Source organism: Protopterus annectens, chromosome 4.part0 (genome assembly GCF_019279795.1).
Source record: "Protopterus annectens isolate FY-2018-M chromosome 4.part0, PAN1.0, whole genome shotgun sequence".
NCBI classification, from domain to species: domain Eukaryota; kingdom Metazoa; phylum Chordata; order Ceratodontiformes; family Protopteridae; genus Protopterus; species Protopterus annectens.
In genome coordinates this window covers 1,538,512,281-1,538,529,406 of record NC_056733.1, presented here as the reverse complement: position 1 = coordinate 1,538,529,406, position 17,126 = coordinate 1,538,512,281, and the positions used below count along the sequence as shown (strand labels likewise).

The following is a 17,126-nucleotide window of genomic DNA, read 5'->3' as shown; positions in this document are numbered from 1 at the left end:
TTTTGAAATTGTCTGTTTTGAAATTGCTTTTCCTTGTGCCCCAGCAGCATATGCTACAAACAATTGGTCAGTCTTTCTGTAACTTTTAGTTCTGTCCAAGTAGTAGCGTAATTGTCTGTGTATGTCCAGAGTGTGCAGAAGTTTCTCCCCTTTATTTTGTGGTTTTGGGAAGAATGTAGGCAAGTGAATTGCTTGGTTCAAGGATACCCTGGATACCACCTTTGGCATAAATGTAGGATTGGTCCTCAAAGAAACTCTGTCTTGATGAAAGATAAGAAATGGCTGCACTGCCATTAAAGCTTGTAACTCAGATACTCTTCTTGCTGAGGTTATGGCCAGAAGGAATGCAGTTTTCCAAGACAGAAACTGTAGATCCGCCGATGCTGCTGGTTCAAAGGGAGGAAGTGTTAGTTTTTCCAGCACAAAGTTAAGGTCCCAAGTAGGTAAAGGTAGTTTCCTTGGAGGCTTGATGTTTTTGATTCCTCTTAGAAACTGTCTTAGGAGAGGATGCGAGAAGACAGGCGGATTAACATTGTATTCTGCTGAAATTGCTGAGGCATGTATCTTAATGGAAGAGTAAGACATGCCATTGTGGAACAATTCTGCCAAGTATTCCAGTATATGTGCCATGATCATCACTGTCACATCTAGGCCTTTTGTTGTGTTCCAAGTGAGAAATCTTTTCCATTTTGCTGAGTATGCCTTCCTTGTGGAAGGCCAGCGAGCTTCCATAATAATGTCTTTCACTCTCTGGGATAAGTTATCCTGAGGAGGAGTCATGGTATTCTCCAGGCAGTTAGCTGCAAGGTTTTCAGGTTGGGATGCAGAGTCTTGAAATTGTTCTGCGTTAGTAGAAGTGGCCATAGGGGTGGAGGCCACGGTTTCGTCTGTGACATGCTCTTTAACAATGGGTACCAGTGCTGCCTTGGCCAGTTTGGAGCTATCAGAATCACTCTGGGCTGCTCTGCCCTGATCTTCAGTAAAACCTTGGTCATTAATGGGAGTGGTGGGAAAGCATAGACTGTTAGAGCTTTCCAGCTGAAAGAGAGAGAGTCCACTTTCCATGCCTGTGGGTGGTATGTCCTTGAGCAGAATGTCTTCAGTTGATGATTGTGGGGGGAAGCGAACAGATCTATTTCCGGCCTTCCCCATGATTGTGTTATGAGTAAGAAGATGTCTGGGTGCAGCATCCATTCGTGTGCATCCATGGTAATTCTGCTTAAGCTGTCTGCCAGTATATTGTCTTTCCTTGGCACGAACTGGGACTGCAGTTGTATATTGAGTTTCAAGCAAAGTTCCCATAGATTCAGTGCCAGTCTGCATAGAGGGTAGGAATGGGTGCCTCCTTGCTTGTTGATGTACCACATAACTGTGGTGTTGTCTGTCCTTATGAGCAGGTGGCCTTGATGAAGGAAATGTTTGAAGGCCTCGATTGCGTGTATTACTGCCAGCATTTCCTTTTGGTTTATGTGCATGCGCAGATCTCTTTGAGACCATAGCCCTTGGATACATTTGTCCTCCATGTGTGCTCCCCAACCTCGGTCTGAAGCGTCCGTGGTGATGGTTTGGTTGGCTCTTGGTTTGCTGAAGGGCAACCCTCTGTTCGACTGGCAGGCTTGAGCCCACCACAGAAATTCCTTTTGAAGGCATGGAATGAGTGGGATCAAAGTTTCTAAGCTGTGACTGTGCTGAGTCCATACACTCCTTAGGTACCATTGTAATTTTCTCATATGCAGCCTGGCTTGCGAAATCAGAAGAATGCAGGATGCCATGTAAGCCAGGGCCTGCAGGATTTTCCTTGCAGTCAGCTGAGTTTGTCTTGTCAGATTCTTGAAGTAATCCGGTAGTTGCTTTTGTTTTTCTTCTGTGAGAAAGGCCATTTGGGTGGTTGTGTCTAGATCCGCACCCAGAAAGGTTATTCTTTGGGATGGAACAAGTCTTGATTTTTGGATGTTGACTGTATATCCCAAGGCCTGTAGTAGTTGGATGGCACAGTCCAAGTCCTTTAACAAGATTTTCTTGTTGTCCGCTTGTATAAGGCAGTCGTCCAGATATGGGTAGATTTGAATCCCCTGAAGTCTGCAGTGTGCAATTACTGATGCCAGGCATTTCGTGAATACTCTAGATAAGCCAAAGGGCAATGCTGAGAATTGATAATGCTCTGACCCTGCAAGAAATCTGAGCTGTCTTCTGCAACTTTGTCGAATAGGGACATGCAGGTATGCCTCCTTGAGGTCTAGAGTCACCAGCCAAGACTCCTTGCCCAGCATGGGAAGGAGTTGCTGTAGAGTCAGCATTTTGAATTTTGGCACAATGAGGTAAGTATTCAGTGCGGACAAGTCGAGAATAGGCCTCCATTGATTTTCTTTTCTTGGAGCAAGGAATAATCTGGAGTAAAATCCTTGGCCTTGTTCTGAAAGAGGTACTTTTTCTATGGCTTTCATTTGTATTAATTTGGTAATTTGCTTCAAAGCCTCTGCCCTCTGATTTGGTGGCAGGTCTGGCATTCCTTTTCTTTTTGGCAATGTGTGGAAATGGAACCTGTATCCTTTGTCTATTATTTGCAGTGTCCATGTGTCCCTTGTAATGTAGTGCCAATTTTTTGAGAATAAAGAAAGCTTTCCGCCCAAAGGTGCTTCTTATTGAGCCCTGGTCGGCGGGGTCAAGATAAAGTCATTGAGTCTGTCCTGGTGTAGCAGTTGTGGTTCCTGCACTACTTCTCTGGTTGGGAGGCTGCCACTGACGGCCTCTGTAGGAGCCTCTAGCTTGCCCTCTACCTCTGGCATGCCTATTCCTGCCTCTCTGAGATCTGTCTGAGTCCGGAAAGGACCAATTCTTAGTAGGCCAATTTCTGCTGAATCTCGGTGGTTGGACTTGCAGAGTCTTTGACTGTTTGCACAGATTTTGCCTTTTATTCAAACTTCTTTAAGACCTCCTGAGCCGTGGAACCAAATAATTTTTGCTTTTCCATAGGAGCATCCAAAAGCTTAGCTTTAACATGGTCTGGTAAGGATTGTTCCTTCAGCCAGGCATGCCTACGTATAACTGCACCTGTCATAGCTGACCTACATGAAGCTTCCAATGCATCATAACCACATTGCAAAAAACGGTTACTAACCTGCTGGGAGTTATGTACCAGATCCTGAAGGGATTTACGATCAAGGGGTTCAGAAGAGGACAGCTTCTTATGCAATTCATCTAACAAATACTCTTGGTACTGTATCATATGAAATTGACAATTTAATGCCCTCATGGAAAGAGTTGCAGAAGTATACACTTTCTTACCCCATCTGTCTAAAGCTCTAGACTCCCTTTCAGAGGGTAGAGGATTTTTAGCAGTGGCAGCTGCAACCCCTTTTGGGCCCTGGAAAATTGTTTCTGGGTCAGCAGAGTGGGCCTTGTACAGGTGTAGATGTGAATCCGGGACCCTGTAGTACCTATCAGGTTTGGCAGGAGCCGGAGGGAGAGAGTCAGCGGCTGTACTAGCATCAGAGTACACATCATCAATAACATTCAAAACAGGAGGTATAGCTAAAGGCCTATGCTGAGGTAAATGTAAAAAGGTCCTTAATCTCTTTCTAGAATCAGAGAATTCCTGACCCTGCCATTGAAAATGTTCTCTCATAGAGTGTAGTGTCTCTCCAAAGGAAAACTCTTCAGGAGGGGAGGCTGAGGGAATAGATTCTTCAGCATCAGAATCCTCATAGGCCAAATAAGCCTCCTCCTGGGGGTCTGACAGAGCAGATCCATCCGTGGACTCATCTGAGGAGTGGGGGTCAGAGGGCTCAACCCTGGGCTTTTTGTCTGGAGGTAGTTGAGAGCCCCTGTCTGGATGAGGTTGAGAACCTCTAATTAAAGAGATAAGATCCTCTGCTAGGCTAAGAATCTGTGAGCCAGTAGAAGGTCTCTGAGAGGAAACCTTGGGAGGCAAAGCTTTAGTGAGTTTAGCAGCTTTAGCCCTAGAAAAAGCCTTAATGGACATGGATGCAGGGGGTCTGGCTGCACCACGTGCATGAGTAAACTTGTCTAAAGGAATGGTGTTGGACGTTTCCTGGACACCGGTTTCAGTAGGTAAATCAATAACTGACTCGGCCGTGGCCTCCGGGGCCGAGGTAGTCGGTTGTGTGGTTTCGGTAATAGGAAGTACCAAGGACTCGGTTTCAGCCGAACCGAGACACTGTGCGTAGGCCTGACCGTGGTTTCAGCGAAACGCGTGTCCGCGTGTGTCAGTCCTTGTCCTTCCATTTTTTAACTAAATGCGAAGTCGGAGTCTCCGATGGCATCTTGTAAGCAAAACTAGCCCCAAAGAATTCCTCTGCAAACTCCGACTGACGTCTAAGAGTTCGTCGGTTGAAGGAAGCACAGGCTGAGCAGGCCGAGACATCGTGGTCTGGGCCTAGGCAAGGGAGGCAGTAAGAGTGGAAATCCTTATGAGGTATTTGTTTCCCACAAGTTAAACAATTATTAACTTTATCTGACATCGGCTGAGGCAAGAAAGAGTCCCCAACGGGTACTTAGCTTTAAGTCTTCAGTAGCTGAATCACAGGAGCTGGCCGACCGGCTTGCGAACTGCTTGACGGCAAGAAAGACTGAGGAAGATGGCGTCGGCTGATGCTTTTATACCCCAGACGCTCTGACGTCGGGGAAAAAGCGACATCAGCCGAGGCCAGACCCAGACTTTGGAATCTGGCCGACCGAAGGGCTGCCTGAGGCAGGACAACCCATATGTGATGACTGCAGATGCATCCTTGAAGGACATCTGCTTTCCACAGGTGAGACAATTGTTAACTTTTTTGGACATCAGTTAGAGCAAGAAAAAAGGGCCTCCAAATGGGTACTTAGCTTCTGGTAGCGACCGACCGGCACTCTTGCGAACTGCGTCTGCTACGGGCTCTACGGTAAGAAAGACTGGTGTAATGACATTGGCTGCCTTGCTTTACAGCACTGAAGAACTGACATCAGACTACAGGCAACTGCAGCTGGCGCACAAAAACACTGACTCTGGTATTCGGGCTGACCGAGGGCTACCACAGCAGGGATAACCCCAGAGGTAATGACTGCACCAGTGAAACACGAAGAACATCAGTAGTTCCCTCAGCCCTTAACAATTCCACAACTACAACAGGTGGCAGTTTTATGGTCTTTGACAAGCTGTTAATCTGTTTCACAGCCATGAAAGAAAAAGTAGAGTCATCCCCAGAAAAGTACAGTTTTGTACCTACCATAAATGTAGATGTTCGAGTGTCTTCACTGCTGCAGTCATTATGCTTGGGTTATCCTGCCATCAGGTGGTCCTGCAGTCGGCCAGAGTTCCAAAGTCTTGGTCCGGTGTCGGTGGCCGTCGCCTCTTCCCTGACGTCAGTGCGCCAGGGGTATATAAGATGCAGCCGACGCGATTTTCTTCAGTTTTTCTTGCCCCAGATGTCAAGTGCCCCCAAAAGGATAGGCAATACACACTGCTTACAAAACATACATAAGGTAAAAACATAACCTGTAGTAGCCATCAAATACACCACATAAAAAGTATAGTCTAGAAAAATATAGAAAAGACCCCCAGCTAAGAAAGAGGGGAATGCGGGTGAGTAACCAGGACTGCAGCAGTGAAGACACTCGAACGTCTACATTTATGGTAGGTACAAAACTGTACTATGTTCATCGCGTTTCACTGCTGCAGTCATTACACTTGGGAAGAATCCCAAAGCTGAGTCAGGGTGGCTGGTTCTAGAGAGGATTTGGTGTGGCTATGAGGCCCTGCAGTACTGCAGTGGCAAAGCCAGCTCTGGATATGGAGTAAAGAGGCAAGTGGTAATGCTTGGTAAAGGTGTGCACTGAACTCCAAGTTGCAGCTTCCAAAATGTCCTTGGTAGGTACTCCTTTAAGATAGGCAGTAGAAGTTGCAGTAGCCCTGGTGGAATGTGGCCTAATGTTAGATGGTACAGGCTTCCCATGCTGTGTGTAGCAGAACCGGATACACTGTCCTATCCGCTTTGAAATGGTCTGCTTTGAAATAGCCTTTCCTTGTGATCTTGCAGCATAGGATACAAACAATTGCTCAGTTTTCCTGAAAGCTTTTGTTTTGTCCAAGTAGAAGCGTAACTGTCTGTGTATGTCCAAGGAATGTAGAATTCTCTCCCCTTTATTCTGGGGGTTTGGATAAAATGTTGGCAAGTGCACAGTTTGGTTGAGGGCCACACTGGATACCACCTTAGGCATAAATGAAGGGTTTGTTCTTAAGGAAACCCTGTCTTGGTGAAAAATGATGAAGGGCTCCACTGCCATTAGTGCCTGTAGTTCTGAGACTCTTCGTGCTGAGGTCATTGCCAGTAGCAGGGCAGTTTTCCATGATATATATTTTATTTCTGCTGCATTGGCTGGCTCAAAAGGAGGTAAAGTAAGCTTTTCCAAGACAAAATTCAGGTCCCAAGTAGGTGTAGGTGCTCTCCAGGGTGGTCTTATGTTTTTTGCCCCTCTGAGGTACTGCTTTATCAATGGATGAGAGAAAATAGGAGGATCTGTGTTGTAATGAGCCGAGATGGCAGAAGCGTGGATCTTAATGGATGAGAAGGATAGTCCTTTGTCCAGCATTTCAGTTAAGTATTGTAGTATCTGAGGTATGTTAGGGACAAGAGGGTCAAGGCTTTGAGCCTGGTTCCAGGCACAGAATCTCTTCCACTGTTCTGAATAAGATTTCCTGGTGCTAGGCCTTCTGGTCTCCAAAATGACATCCATAACAGCTTTTGAGAGAGGTGTTGCATGTTTGGCTAATGAATCTGCCATGCAGCCAGGGATAAGGTTTTGAGCTGACTGTGTAGGATCTGATTGTTTTGTTGAGTCAGAAGGTGTGGAATTTGAGGCAAAATCCAAGGTGGGCCTCGAGCTAAGTTCTTTAAGATTGGGTACCAATGTTGGCGTGGCCAGTCTGGAGCAATCAGAATCATCTGTGTTTTTTCTTGTCTGGCTTTTAGGAGAACCTTCTAAAGGAGAGGCAGAGGAGGGAAGGCATAACCATGTAGGCTTTTCTAGCTGAACGAAAGAGCATCCACTTTCCATGCTTGTGTGTGATAAGTCCTTGTGCAGAATTTTTGTAGTTGGCAGTTCAGTGGGGAGGCAAAGAGATCTATGTCCGGGCACCCCCATTTTTGCATTATCATGCTGAAAACTTTGTGGATTTAATTTCCACTCATGAGGATCCATGATGTTTCTGCTTAGGTCGTCTGCCAGAGTATTTTTCTTTCCTGGCAGGAATTGTGCTTGCAGATGAACTTGATAAGTTAGAGCTGTGTTCCACAAGGTCATAGCTTGCCTGCATAGGGGGTAAGAATGAGTGCCCCCTTGCTTGTTTATGTACCACATTACTGTGGTGTTGTCTGTCTTTAATAATAATTGTCCTGGATGTAGAAGGTCCTTGGAAGCTGTTAGGGCATTTTGTACAGCCAACATCTCTTTTTGATTGATGTGTAGATGCATTTGGTCTGTGGTCCATTTGCCCTGAATACATTTTCCTGCCATGTGTGCTCACCAGGCGTAATCCGAAGCATCTGTTGTTAAAGTTTGCCTGGCTGTGGTTTGTGTGAAAGGCTGACCCTTGTTGAGGTGACATGCCTGTGCTCACTATCGAAACTCCTGTTGCAGGCAGGGAATTAGTGGTATTACCGTTTCCAAGATGTGAGAGTGTTGATTCCAAACACTTTTTAGGTACCACTGTAATTTCCTCATATGCAGTCTGGCATATGGAATTAGAAGTATGCAGGATGCCATGAATCCCAAGGCCTGCAGAATTTTTCTTGCAGGGAGTTGGGACTTTGTTGCCATCAATTGAAAATACTGAGCCATCTGGGCCATTGTATTTAAGCTGGCACCCAGGAATATTATCTCTTGTGAGGGCACTAGTTTTGACTTCTTTTCATTTACTGTGTACCCTAGGCAACTTAACTTTTTTACAAACGCCAGATGCTTTAGAAGAATGTCCTTGCTTTGCTTGAATCAGGCAGTCATCCAGATATGGATAAATTCTGAATCCCTTTTTGTCTGTAAAATGCAATTACTGGTGCCAGACACTTTGTCAAGACCCTGGGCGCAGTAGATAAGCCAAAGGACAGTGCACAGGATTGGTAGTGCATTGAACCAGCTATGAATCTGAGGTATCTTCTGCAATTTTGTCTGATAGGGACATGCAGGTATGCCTCTTTGAGGTCCAAAGTAACAAGCCAAGCTTTCTTGCCCAACATGGGAAGGAGCTGCTGTAGTGTCAACATTTTGAATTTCAGAACATCCAGGTAAGTATTTAGAGTGGAAAGGTCTAGAATGGGTCTCCAGGCTTTGTCCTTTCTGGGGACCAGGAAGAGTCTTGAGTAAAAACCTTGTCCTTGTTCCTGCTGTGGTACTTTTTGAATAGCTCTCATGTCCATGAGGGCTGTAATTTGTTTTTGTGCCTCTACCCATTGATTTTGTGGCAGGTCTGGCATTCCCTTTAGCCTTGGTAAAGTGTGAAAGTGGAACCTGTAACCTTGAGACACAATATTCAGTACCCATTTGCCCTGGGTGATTGTTTGCCAGTTTTGTGGAAAAAGTGCTAGTTTCTCCCCTAAGGGAGCTGCCAACAGGGTTGCGTTTGGCATTGGAAGGGGAAAGTCATTGAGATTGTTTCCTGTAAGGTTGTGACTTGTCCTCACCTCCTTTTGGTGTTGAAGCACCCCACTGTCATGGTCTGTAAGATCCTTGGGGTTGAGATCTGCCTCTTGGGCATCTGTATCTGCCTCTTTGTGGCCTGTCTGACACTGGAAAGGACCAATTTGCAGTAGGCAAATTTCTGCTAAATCTTGGTGGCTGTACCTATAAGAAATCCTTTACTGTTTGCATAGATTTTGCCTTATCCTCCATTTTCTTTAATACCTCCTCTGCTTTAACACCAAATGAAATATCTTGCTATAAAGGAGCATCTAATAATTTTGTCTTAACATGATCTGGTAAAGTTTGTTCCTTTAACCAAGCATGCCTTCAAATCACAGATCCTGTAACTGCTGCTCTACAAGTAGCTTCTAATGAATCAAAACCACATTGCAAAGTATGTTTACCTACTTGTTCAGCTGCATGCAATAAATCCTGCATTTCCTTAAAATCAGGTTGTTCTGCAGTAGTACTCATTTTCTGTTTTAACTGAGACAGTAAATATTATTGATATTTAAGCATGTGAAACTGGCAGTTTAAAGCTCTCACTGCTAATATTGCTGAGGTGTAAACTTTCTTCCCCCATCTGTCTAATGCTCTGGAATCCCTGTCTGAGGGAACTAAATTTTTAGCTGTGGAGGTCATTACCCCTTTGGGACCCTGGGAAATAGTTTCTGGGTCAGCAGCAGGGTTTCTATAAAAAAATTTGTGCGAGTCAGGGACTCTGTAGTACCTGTCTGGCTTGACTGGAGCAGGGGGTAATGAATCTGGGTTTAAACTGGATTCAGAGAACACATCGTCCACAATATCCACCACTGGCGGAATAGCAAGGGGCCTGTGCTGAGGCAATAACAGAAAATCTCTGAGCCTTTTCATGGACTCTAAGTAATCCTGGCCCTCCCAGTGGAAATGCTCCCTCATGGGGTGTAAAGTTTCCCCAAAAGAATAATCCTCAGGAGGAGAGGCTGAAGGGATAGATTCTTCAGCATCAGAGTCCTCATAGGGGGGTAAGAAATATCCCTGGTCTGAAAAGGAATCAGAATATATAAAAATTTGGTCAGAGGAATCATAGTCTGCAGCCTGCCTAGGCCTTTTATCAGGAGGGGGATGGGTACCCCTGATCAGAGTAATTAAGTCTTCGGACATTTTGAGCATCTGCTTTTAGGCATGGATGCCTGTCCAGGTGAATGCTGTACTTGCTTCTTTGTCTTTAATGTTGCTTTAGCCTTGGCTGTAGATGCAATGGTAAGCTGTGAAGGTCTGAAAACACCCTCAGAAGCTGAAGCCTGCTCAGCGGCTCCGGACCCATCTGAAGGGTTAGTCTCCATAGGCCCAACACCTTGAGTATCCAGAGGCCAAGGCAACTCCATGTGGGAGTCGGTCGGGGCCTGTGGCTCTGAGGTGGCGGGTGTCAGGGGTTGCGAAAGCGCCTCACTGAGAACTGGCGAACCGGCGACTGGTCTAGAAGAGGCTTTGTCATCAGTTTTGGGCCTCAGATGCCTGTCCTTATCCTTATCTTTACATTTTTTGTGAATTACGGTCGTCGGTTGCTCCAACGGCATGGTATAATTAAACCTTCGGCCAAAATAATGGCGCGCAAAATCAAACCGACGTTTAATTGTGCGTTTGTTAAATCTAGCACAAAACCGACAACTAGTGACGTCGTGATCTGGGCCTAGGCATGGAATACAGTAAGAATGAAAATCCTTATGAGGTATTTGCTTCCCACAAGAAATACAATTATTAACTTTTACTGACATGGGGCTGAGGCAAGAAAAAGTTTCCCCAATGAGGTACTTAGCTTTATTTTAGAGTTCAGATCTGAAATCGAATTTGAAATCTCAGGAGTCGGCCGACCGGCACTTGCGAACTGCTTTTGCTTCAGGCACCACACGGCAAGAAAGGCTGAAGAAAATGGCGTCGGCTGCATCTTATATACCCCTGGTGCACTGACGTCAGGGAAGAGGCGACAGCACCAGACTTTGGAACTCTGGCCGACTGCGGGACCGCCTGATGGCAGGATAACCCAAGTGTAATGACTGCAGCAGTGAAACACGATGAACATCAGAAACAGGTCTGATAGCCTTCCACTTCAGATTAGAACACGGGCCATGCTAATGTAGGCATAAGCAGAGACAGGAGTAACAGAAAAATAAAGCTAAGATGTGCTGAACAGAGAAAGTACTTGCTGAAAGACAGTGGAGGAATACCTGAAATTTTGGATCCAAGTCTAACTACAGCATTAGAAGAATGATGAAACATTTATATGGAGAAATAGAAGACAAATAACATAGCAGCAGAAGCAATGAAGAATATCAGTCTTCCAAGCAGTGATCTGCAAGGAACAACCTTTAAATGTATAAAAGGAGAAGGAATTTGCAAAGATGCTTCTGCAGGCAGGGTATAAGTGGAGAGTAAAGCCATCAAGGAAGGTGGCAACATCCTACACATGGTCGTCTCCATCCAAGTAGAAATTAATGTACGGGCCAGGAAATTAGTTTTCAGCAAATACCATCACACACACAAGCTAGTGATCCCTGAAAATTGTGGGAGTTGGGATAAGAACAACAAAGGCCATAGGACGGTAGATTCTGACTTTTAAGTGCAGGAAATTGAGAAGGAATAAGCAAAGGAAGAAGGGGATGGCAATGTTTGAGGACATATTAAGGTGGAAGAAAAGAAGGCAATGCCAGAATATCATTCATTATAAGGAGATCATAATGGAAGATGCTAATGTCTTTTATGAAGAATGAAGTGAAGGGAGCTGATAAAAAGGACAGGTGGTACACGAGACAGTAAAGGATACTGATAAACAGAATGGTTTATGAAGAAATTTGAAAGATGGATAGACTTTTAAGGATGACAAAAGCACAGTCTGTGGCAGAACCGATTAGGGAAGCTGCAGATTAACATGTTGCACATCGTCTACTTAGAGGCGATCTCTGCTTAACACACAAGGCCGTGTCAAACACAGAGCTGTTGGACATGCTACACAAAGAAATCTTAATCCCTCAGAGAAGCACACTCCAGGGATCTAAACCTTGTCATCACAATGAACAAAACATGCTGGAGGGATAGGTTCCTGACCCAGAGACTCCCCAGACTCTAGAACAGACTGCCGATACATGTCAAGCAGAGCACCTCTTTGGCCCTCTTCAAAAGGAACCTTGATGACTAGATGGGAGATAGGAAATTCACCCCGGGGATCACGTCAGTCGCCCTGCTAGACAGGGGTCCAGGGAAGTAAATACTGTGAGAAGAAATAGCCAGGGAATTGTTATGGCTAGGCTTGTATCAGCCCTAGGGCCGATAGCCTAGTACCAACCTATGAACCTATATTTAAATTTGAAAGAAGGTGAGAAGAACAGCAGCAAACATGTAATTCATTGTTTTTTCTTCCAAAATGGAAAGGACACATACCAGAATGGGAAGGAAGAGCAGCCCAGCACAGAAAACCTTGCTCTGCTAAAAAGAACCAGAGGAGAGGAAACCAGGGGAAAAAGGGAAAAGACTGGACTTGAAACTGCAGATAATTTGGTAGCAAATAATAAATAGTCAAGAAATTATAAAATGATGAAAACCGTCAAAAAAGCAAAACTCCTTAAAATGGTAGCCTGGGAGCATTTTAAGGATGTGACCAACTTTTATACATGGCAGACGAGATCTACAGAATGGTCCTAGGTCACACAGTATTCCAAGTAAAAGGGAAGGGAAAAGTAGCCGGGAAAAGATTGGCATGGTGGGTTAAGTCCTGCTGGAGTTGGTCCTGACAGTAATGTGGACAAAACTCCCAATATTAGATGTCAAGTTTCAAAATCCAGACAATTCAATTTTTTTTTTTAATTTGAATGCATTTTGAACTCCAGACATTAGCAATCACGACAAAGATCCTTTTATTTAATATGCTCATCTTACTTTTTTATAGGATAAAATTTATTTACGCTTTGTTGGCTGGTTTAGTCCAGATACACCAACGGTCTCTTTTCACGGAAGACCTGAGGAAGTATACATATCGAATAGGGGAAATTTGGCCAGATCACTAGGGAAGTTCCACTCTTTCCAATAGGAGCTGTGGGATATTTTTCGTCTACACGAGTCATTCACAGCACCAAAGCTGCTAATTTTACAGCATAAAACAATGCTCACATATAACCTGTAGTTTTATTACAACCATTCTTCTGACTGGTAGTTGAAAATTCTTAGTTTTCTTATTATCTGACTGGTCATAAAAAGAAGAGTTACTATCTGCTGCTGGCATTAGCTGTTCTGAGTATTAACCTGCTGTAAGAACTCAGCAGAATTTTAATTTCACTGCACGGTAACCATATATTCACGACAAGGTAAAACCACTGAACAGAACATGAAAAAAATGCTGTGAAGATTAAAACTCAGAAACACAAAACTTTTTAAATGCATTTCTGAAGCATATAAAAGGAATATACATTTGAAATCCTGTAAATGCATTACATTTTGGTATGTTACAAAGTTCACGAATTGGATAGCAAACCATAAAAAAAGAAAAAAAAATATTAAAAAAATAAAGTCTTTATCTAGAATTTACTTAATCTGTAAATGAGTGAGGGACTACCGCTCTACAGCTTCTCAGGGATACAAGGACAAAGCTTTAGTGCATCCTAGGTGACCAGATTTTGATTTGCATTATAGGTACAAGATGGAGCTAGCTGGCAGAGGAGGAGAGGGAATGATGGGGCTCCACCTGCTCATCTTTCTCATGTGGACATGGGGTGCTGTGCCAGTAGGGAAGGGTTCCTTCTCCAGGCACTGCAAGAAATGGGATTTAGGAGCTCCAGGGCTAGGTATGTGGGCAGTCATGGGAGGCATTGCTACCCAAGGTCTATTGAGGAGGTGTTCCTTTGTCTGTGCTTGATGGTTCATGTAGGTAATAGCAGTACCTAAGTGGTTAGTACCAAAACCTATCAAGCTAAGCCTCTGCATGTAGTGGTAGTTGCTACTTAGGCTCACTTACTTCCTGCAGCAGACCAGCAGACCCACTGTTGTCAAGAGTGGGAAGCCCCATTGAATCTGGCCAAGGACAGTCAAAAACCTACACAAAACTGCTAGCAATGTGTCTGCAGACTGGGAGAAGTTGGTTGGTATAAGGAGAAAACATTGTACAGTGGCATAACCCATGAAATACAACCAGCTAACCCCACTGCAAAAAAGATCATCACCTCCAAGGACTTCTGAACTGATTAGATAGATAGAAAAAACTGTCAAAACCTGGCTTTCCATTCCATACAATGGGATTTTAAATTAATGCAATCGCTTATCTCCAAAAGAAACTTTATGTATAGATGGAACTCCTCTTTGTACAACACACTATAGTCCAGTATAAAGTGAAAAAAATTAAAGATTTAAAGTTAAAACATACATCCTAGTCATTTCTACAAGAACAGTGAGGCAGGATAAATAGGTTTACAAAATACAAATTCTCATGCACACCACATCATGATCTCCTGTCTTCCTAGATAATACCATAAATATGTGGCAGAAATCACATCTTTTGTCATTGTCTTTTCTCACAGCAAGAGGTTCTCTGGTTTGATTTTCAGCTGGAGTGCTTTTTGTCTGGAGTCTGCATGTCTTACCTATGCTTGCATGGGTTTCCTCTGGGTGCTCCAGTTTCCCCCCACATTCCAAAGACATTCAGTAGGTGAACTGGATACTCTTAACTGGCTATAGGCGTATGTGTGCACATGTGGCATGGAAGAACAACTGTGGCAGGGCTAGCCACCCAGTGTGAACACTGGATTTACACAACTGTTAACTGTTGAAGTGACACCTTAACCCTGTGTGCAAACATGGGCAACGGGGTTGTGGATGGATGGATTTTCTAGCTAAAAATTTTAAAGAACATTCAGTTTGCATCATGAGGGAAAAGAAAAAAAAAAGTCTAAAAAGGTAAAAGGCAAATAGAGAAAGAAAAAATGTGCCTATTTTTTTATTACAATACATACCTTTTCAGCCCACGCCCAAAGACCTATAGCAAGGAAGGCTGCGCCAAGTAACTAGAAAAAATAAAAAAATAAACTGTGAGCAGTGATGACACACAACAACAAACTGCAAAAGACATCACACTCAGCAGATTAAAACATAGTTTATTTTCACAGCAGACTGCTTTTTCTACCCAAATTAAATCAAGCATATGCTTAATAAACAGCCATCCAGACTTTCATGTTCCTACACTCAGTTTTACAACAGCTATCTATGCTGGTCACTCAAAAGGCACAACTTTGTCATCAGATAACAGTGTCAGCGGTATAGTATCATTAGAGTTCCATCAACAAACTATTATTAACATAAATTTAGCAAAACTGCTCAAAATAACAGTGCAACAAATTCTGATGGGAAGCCTTTGTTTCTTGTTACAAACATTTCCTTATAAGGGACACACACACAAATGCACAGTAAGACGGCTGCTTAGGCACTGTCAGAATCAAGGAAGAAAAAAAAGACAATATTAGCTCTCGTTTGGCACTTGAACCCTAAAATCTTCAGCACACCATGCTGGTATCACTGACACTGGACCAACAATGGCCTCTGGACAGACAGGCATTGATTAACAAGGTGATTAAGATCAATTAATATATACACACACACACACACACACACACACACACACACACACACACACACACACACACACACACACACACACACACAGAATGTTCTCTGTGTAGCATACCTCTCAAGAAATGTGGACAAAGCCACAAATAATGTGGGGACAAGGGCTGAAAATATGGATACTTTTTAATATTGCTCTTACAACCTTAGAAAGTTGATAGAATAACAGATTTTGCATTAGCATGAATTTTCTGAATGATATAAAGTTTGAAAATCAAATGTCTGCATTATTTTCTGACTTTAATCCTCAATGATTTGCAAGTGATTTGCCAGAAAGCTACAATTTTATGAGAAATGGACCGAAAATACAACTCAAAAATCTGGACATGCTGTGAAAATCTAGACAGTTGAGAGGTATGCAATGTGTAGGCACTGTTAGAATCAAAGAAGTGAAAGGTCGATATTAGCTCTCATTTGGTACTCAAACCCAGTTCTAATATTGTCCATACCAAGCAAATTTTCAAATTCTCTCTAAAACCAGTCTGGATAACTAAGTGAGGATCAGCCTGGTCTAGCTTCTTAGACTGTTACAGTTAGGGGGAGCAAGCAGTGGGAATTGCAATGGATGGTCTCCTAATAGTCTACCCAACTGATGGCCAACTTAGTATAAGTTTACAAACACAGAGAACATAGGTTCATAGGTAGGTGTACTAGGCTTTCGGCCCTGGGGCCCATATAAGCCTAGCCAAAAAGGTTCCCTGGCTTTTGCCACCCAAGAAAATTATTTTCCTGTGCCCCTGTCAAGCAGTGGCACAGAAGTGATCCCCGGAGTGAATTTTCTATTTCCCATCCAGTCGTCAAGATTTTTCTTAAAGAGGGCCAATGAGGAGCTTTGCTTGACATGAATGGGTAGTTTGTTCCAGAGTATGGGAAGTCTCTGAGACAGGAATCTATCCCTCCAGCATGTTCTGTTTATTGTGGTGACAAGGTTTAGGTCCCTGGAGAGTGTGGTTCGGAGAGATTGGGATTTCTTTAACTGTAGCATGTCCAACAGCTCTGGGTTTGACATAGCTTTGTATGTTAGGCAGAGATCGCCTCTGAGTAGGTGATATGCGACGGAGTAGAGCTGGAGTTTTTTGAGACGGTCTGCGTATGGCATCTATTTGGGGTTGGTAATCCTCTTAGTGAGGTATTTCTGTGGCCTTTCCAATTGTTGTAGGTGTCTTGTGAGATACATGTCAAACGGGGCATTGTACTCTATAATGGGTCTGATGAGGGATGAGTAGAGAGGAACAATGACCTCCTTTTTTCTAGAGGAGAACTCTTTTGTGATCAGGTGTGCCACATAGAAGGATTTCCTGACTACTGTGGCAATGTGGTTATCAAAGGAGAGACTACTGTCCACCTGTGCCCTGAGGTCTCTTATTACACTTTCAGTGTTTAGTGAGCTACCGCCTATGTGGTATTTCATGGGTATCGAGTTTTTCCCAAAGAGGATGACAATGGACTTCTTGGCATTGAGCTTGAGCCCATGACTTTGACACCAAGCATCTGTGTCTGTGAGGCCCTTTTGTAGAATGTCTGCATCATTAGGTGATTCTATTATGACTCCCAGTTTGCTTAGAATGATTAGAATAAATGCAAGTTATACTGTATAAGAGGATAATCCAGAAGAAAACAGCTGCTTAGCAGTTGACAAGGCATTCTCACTTCCATTTCCCCTCGAAGTACATCACACTCCTATAACTATGACTGCATTGACTGCAAAAGGTTGATAAATGTCATGCTAACATCAGACTGGGTGGCAGGGTCTAGAGAAAGAGCAAAAACCTGTCCAGTCATCAGAATGATTATCTAGCTTCAGCCAATGCATT

The 17,126-nt window shown here is 43.7% G+C and overlaps 1 protein-coding gene across 1 annotated transcript in view; it reads right to left on the bottom strand.

The window, feature by feature from the left end:
• TSPAN17 (tetraspanin 17) overlaps positions 1–17,126 on the bottom strand; it is a 1,348,708-nt gene that overhangs the window by 572,404 nt on the left and 759,178 nt on the right. Inside the window, exon 2 of the mRNA XM_044069351.1 lies at positions 14,646–14,696. Coding sequence (XP_043925286.1) covers positions 14,646–14,696 — 51 coding nt within the window. The remainder of the gene's footprint in view (positions 1–14,645; positions 14,697–17,126) is intronic.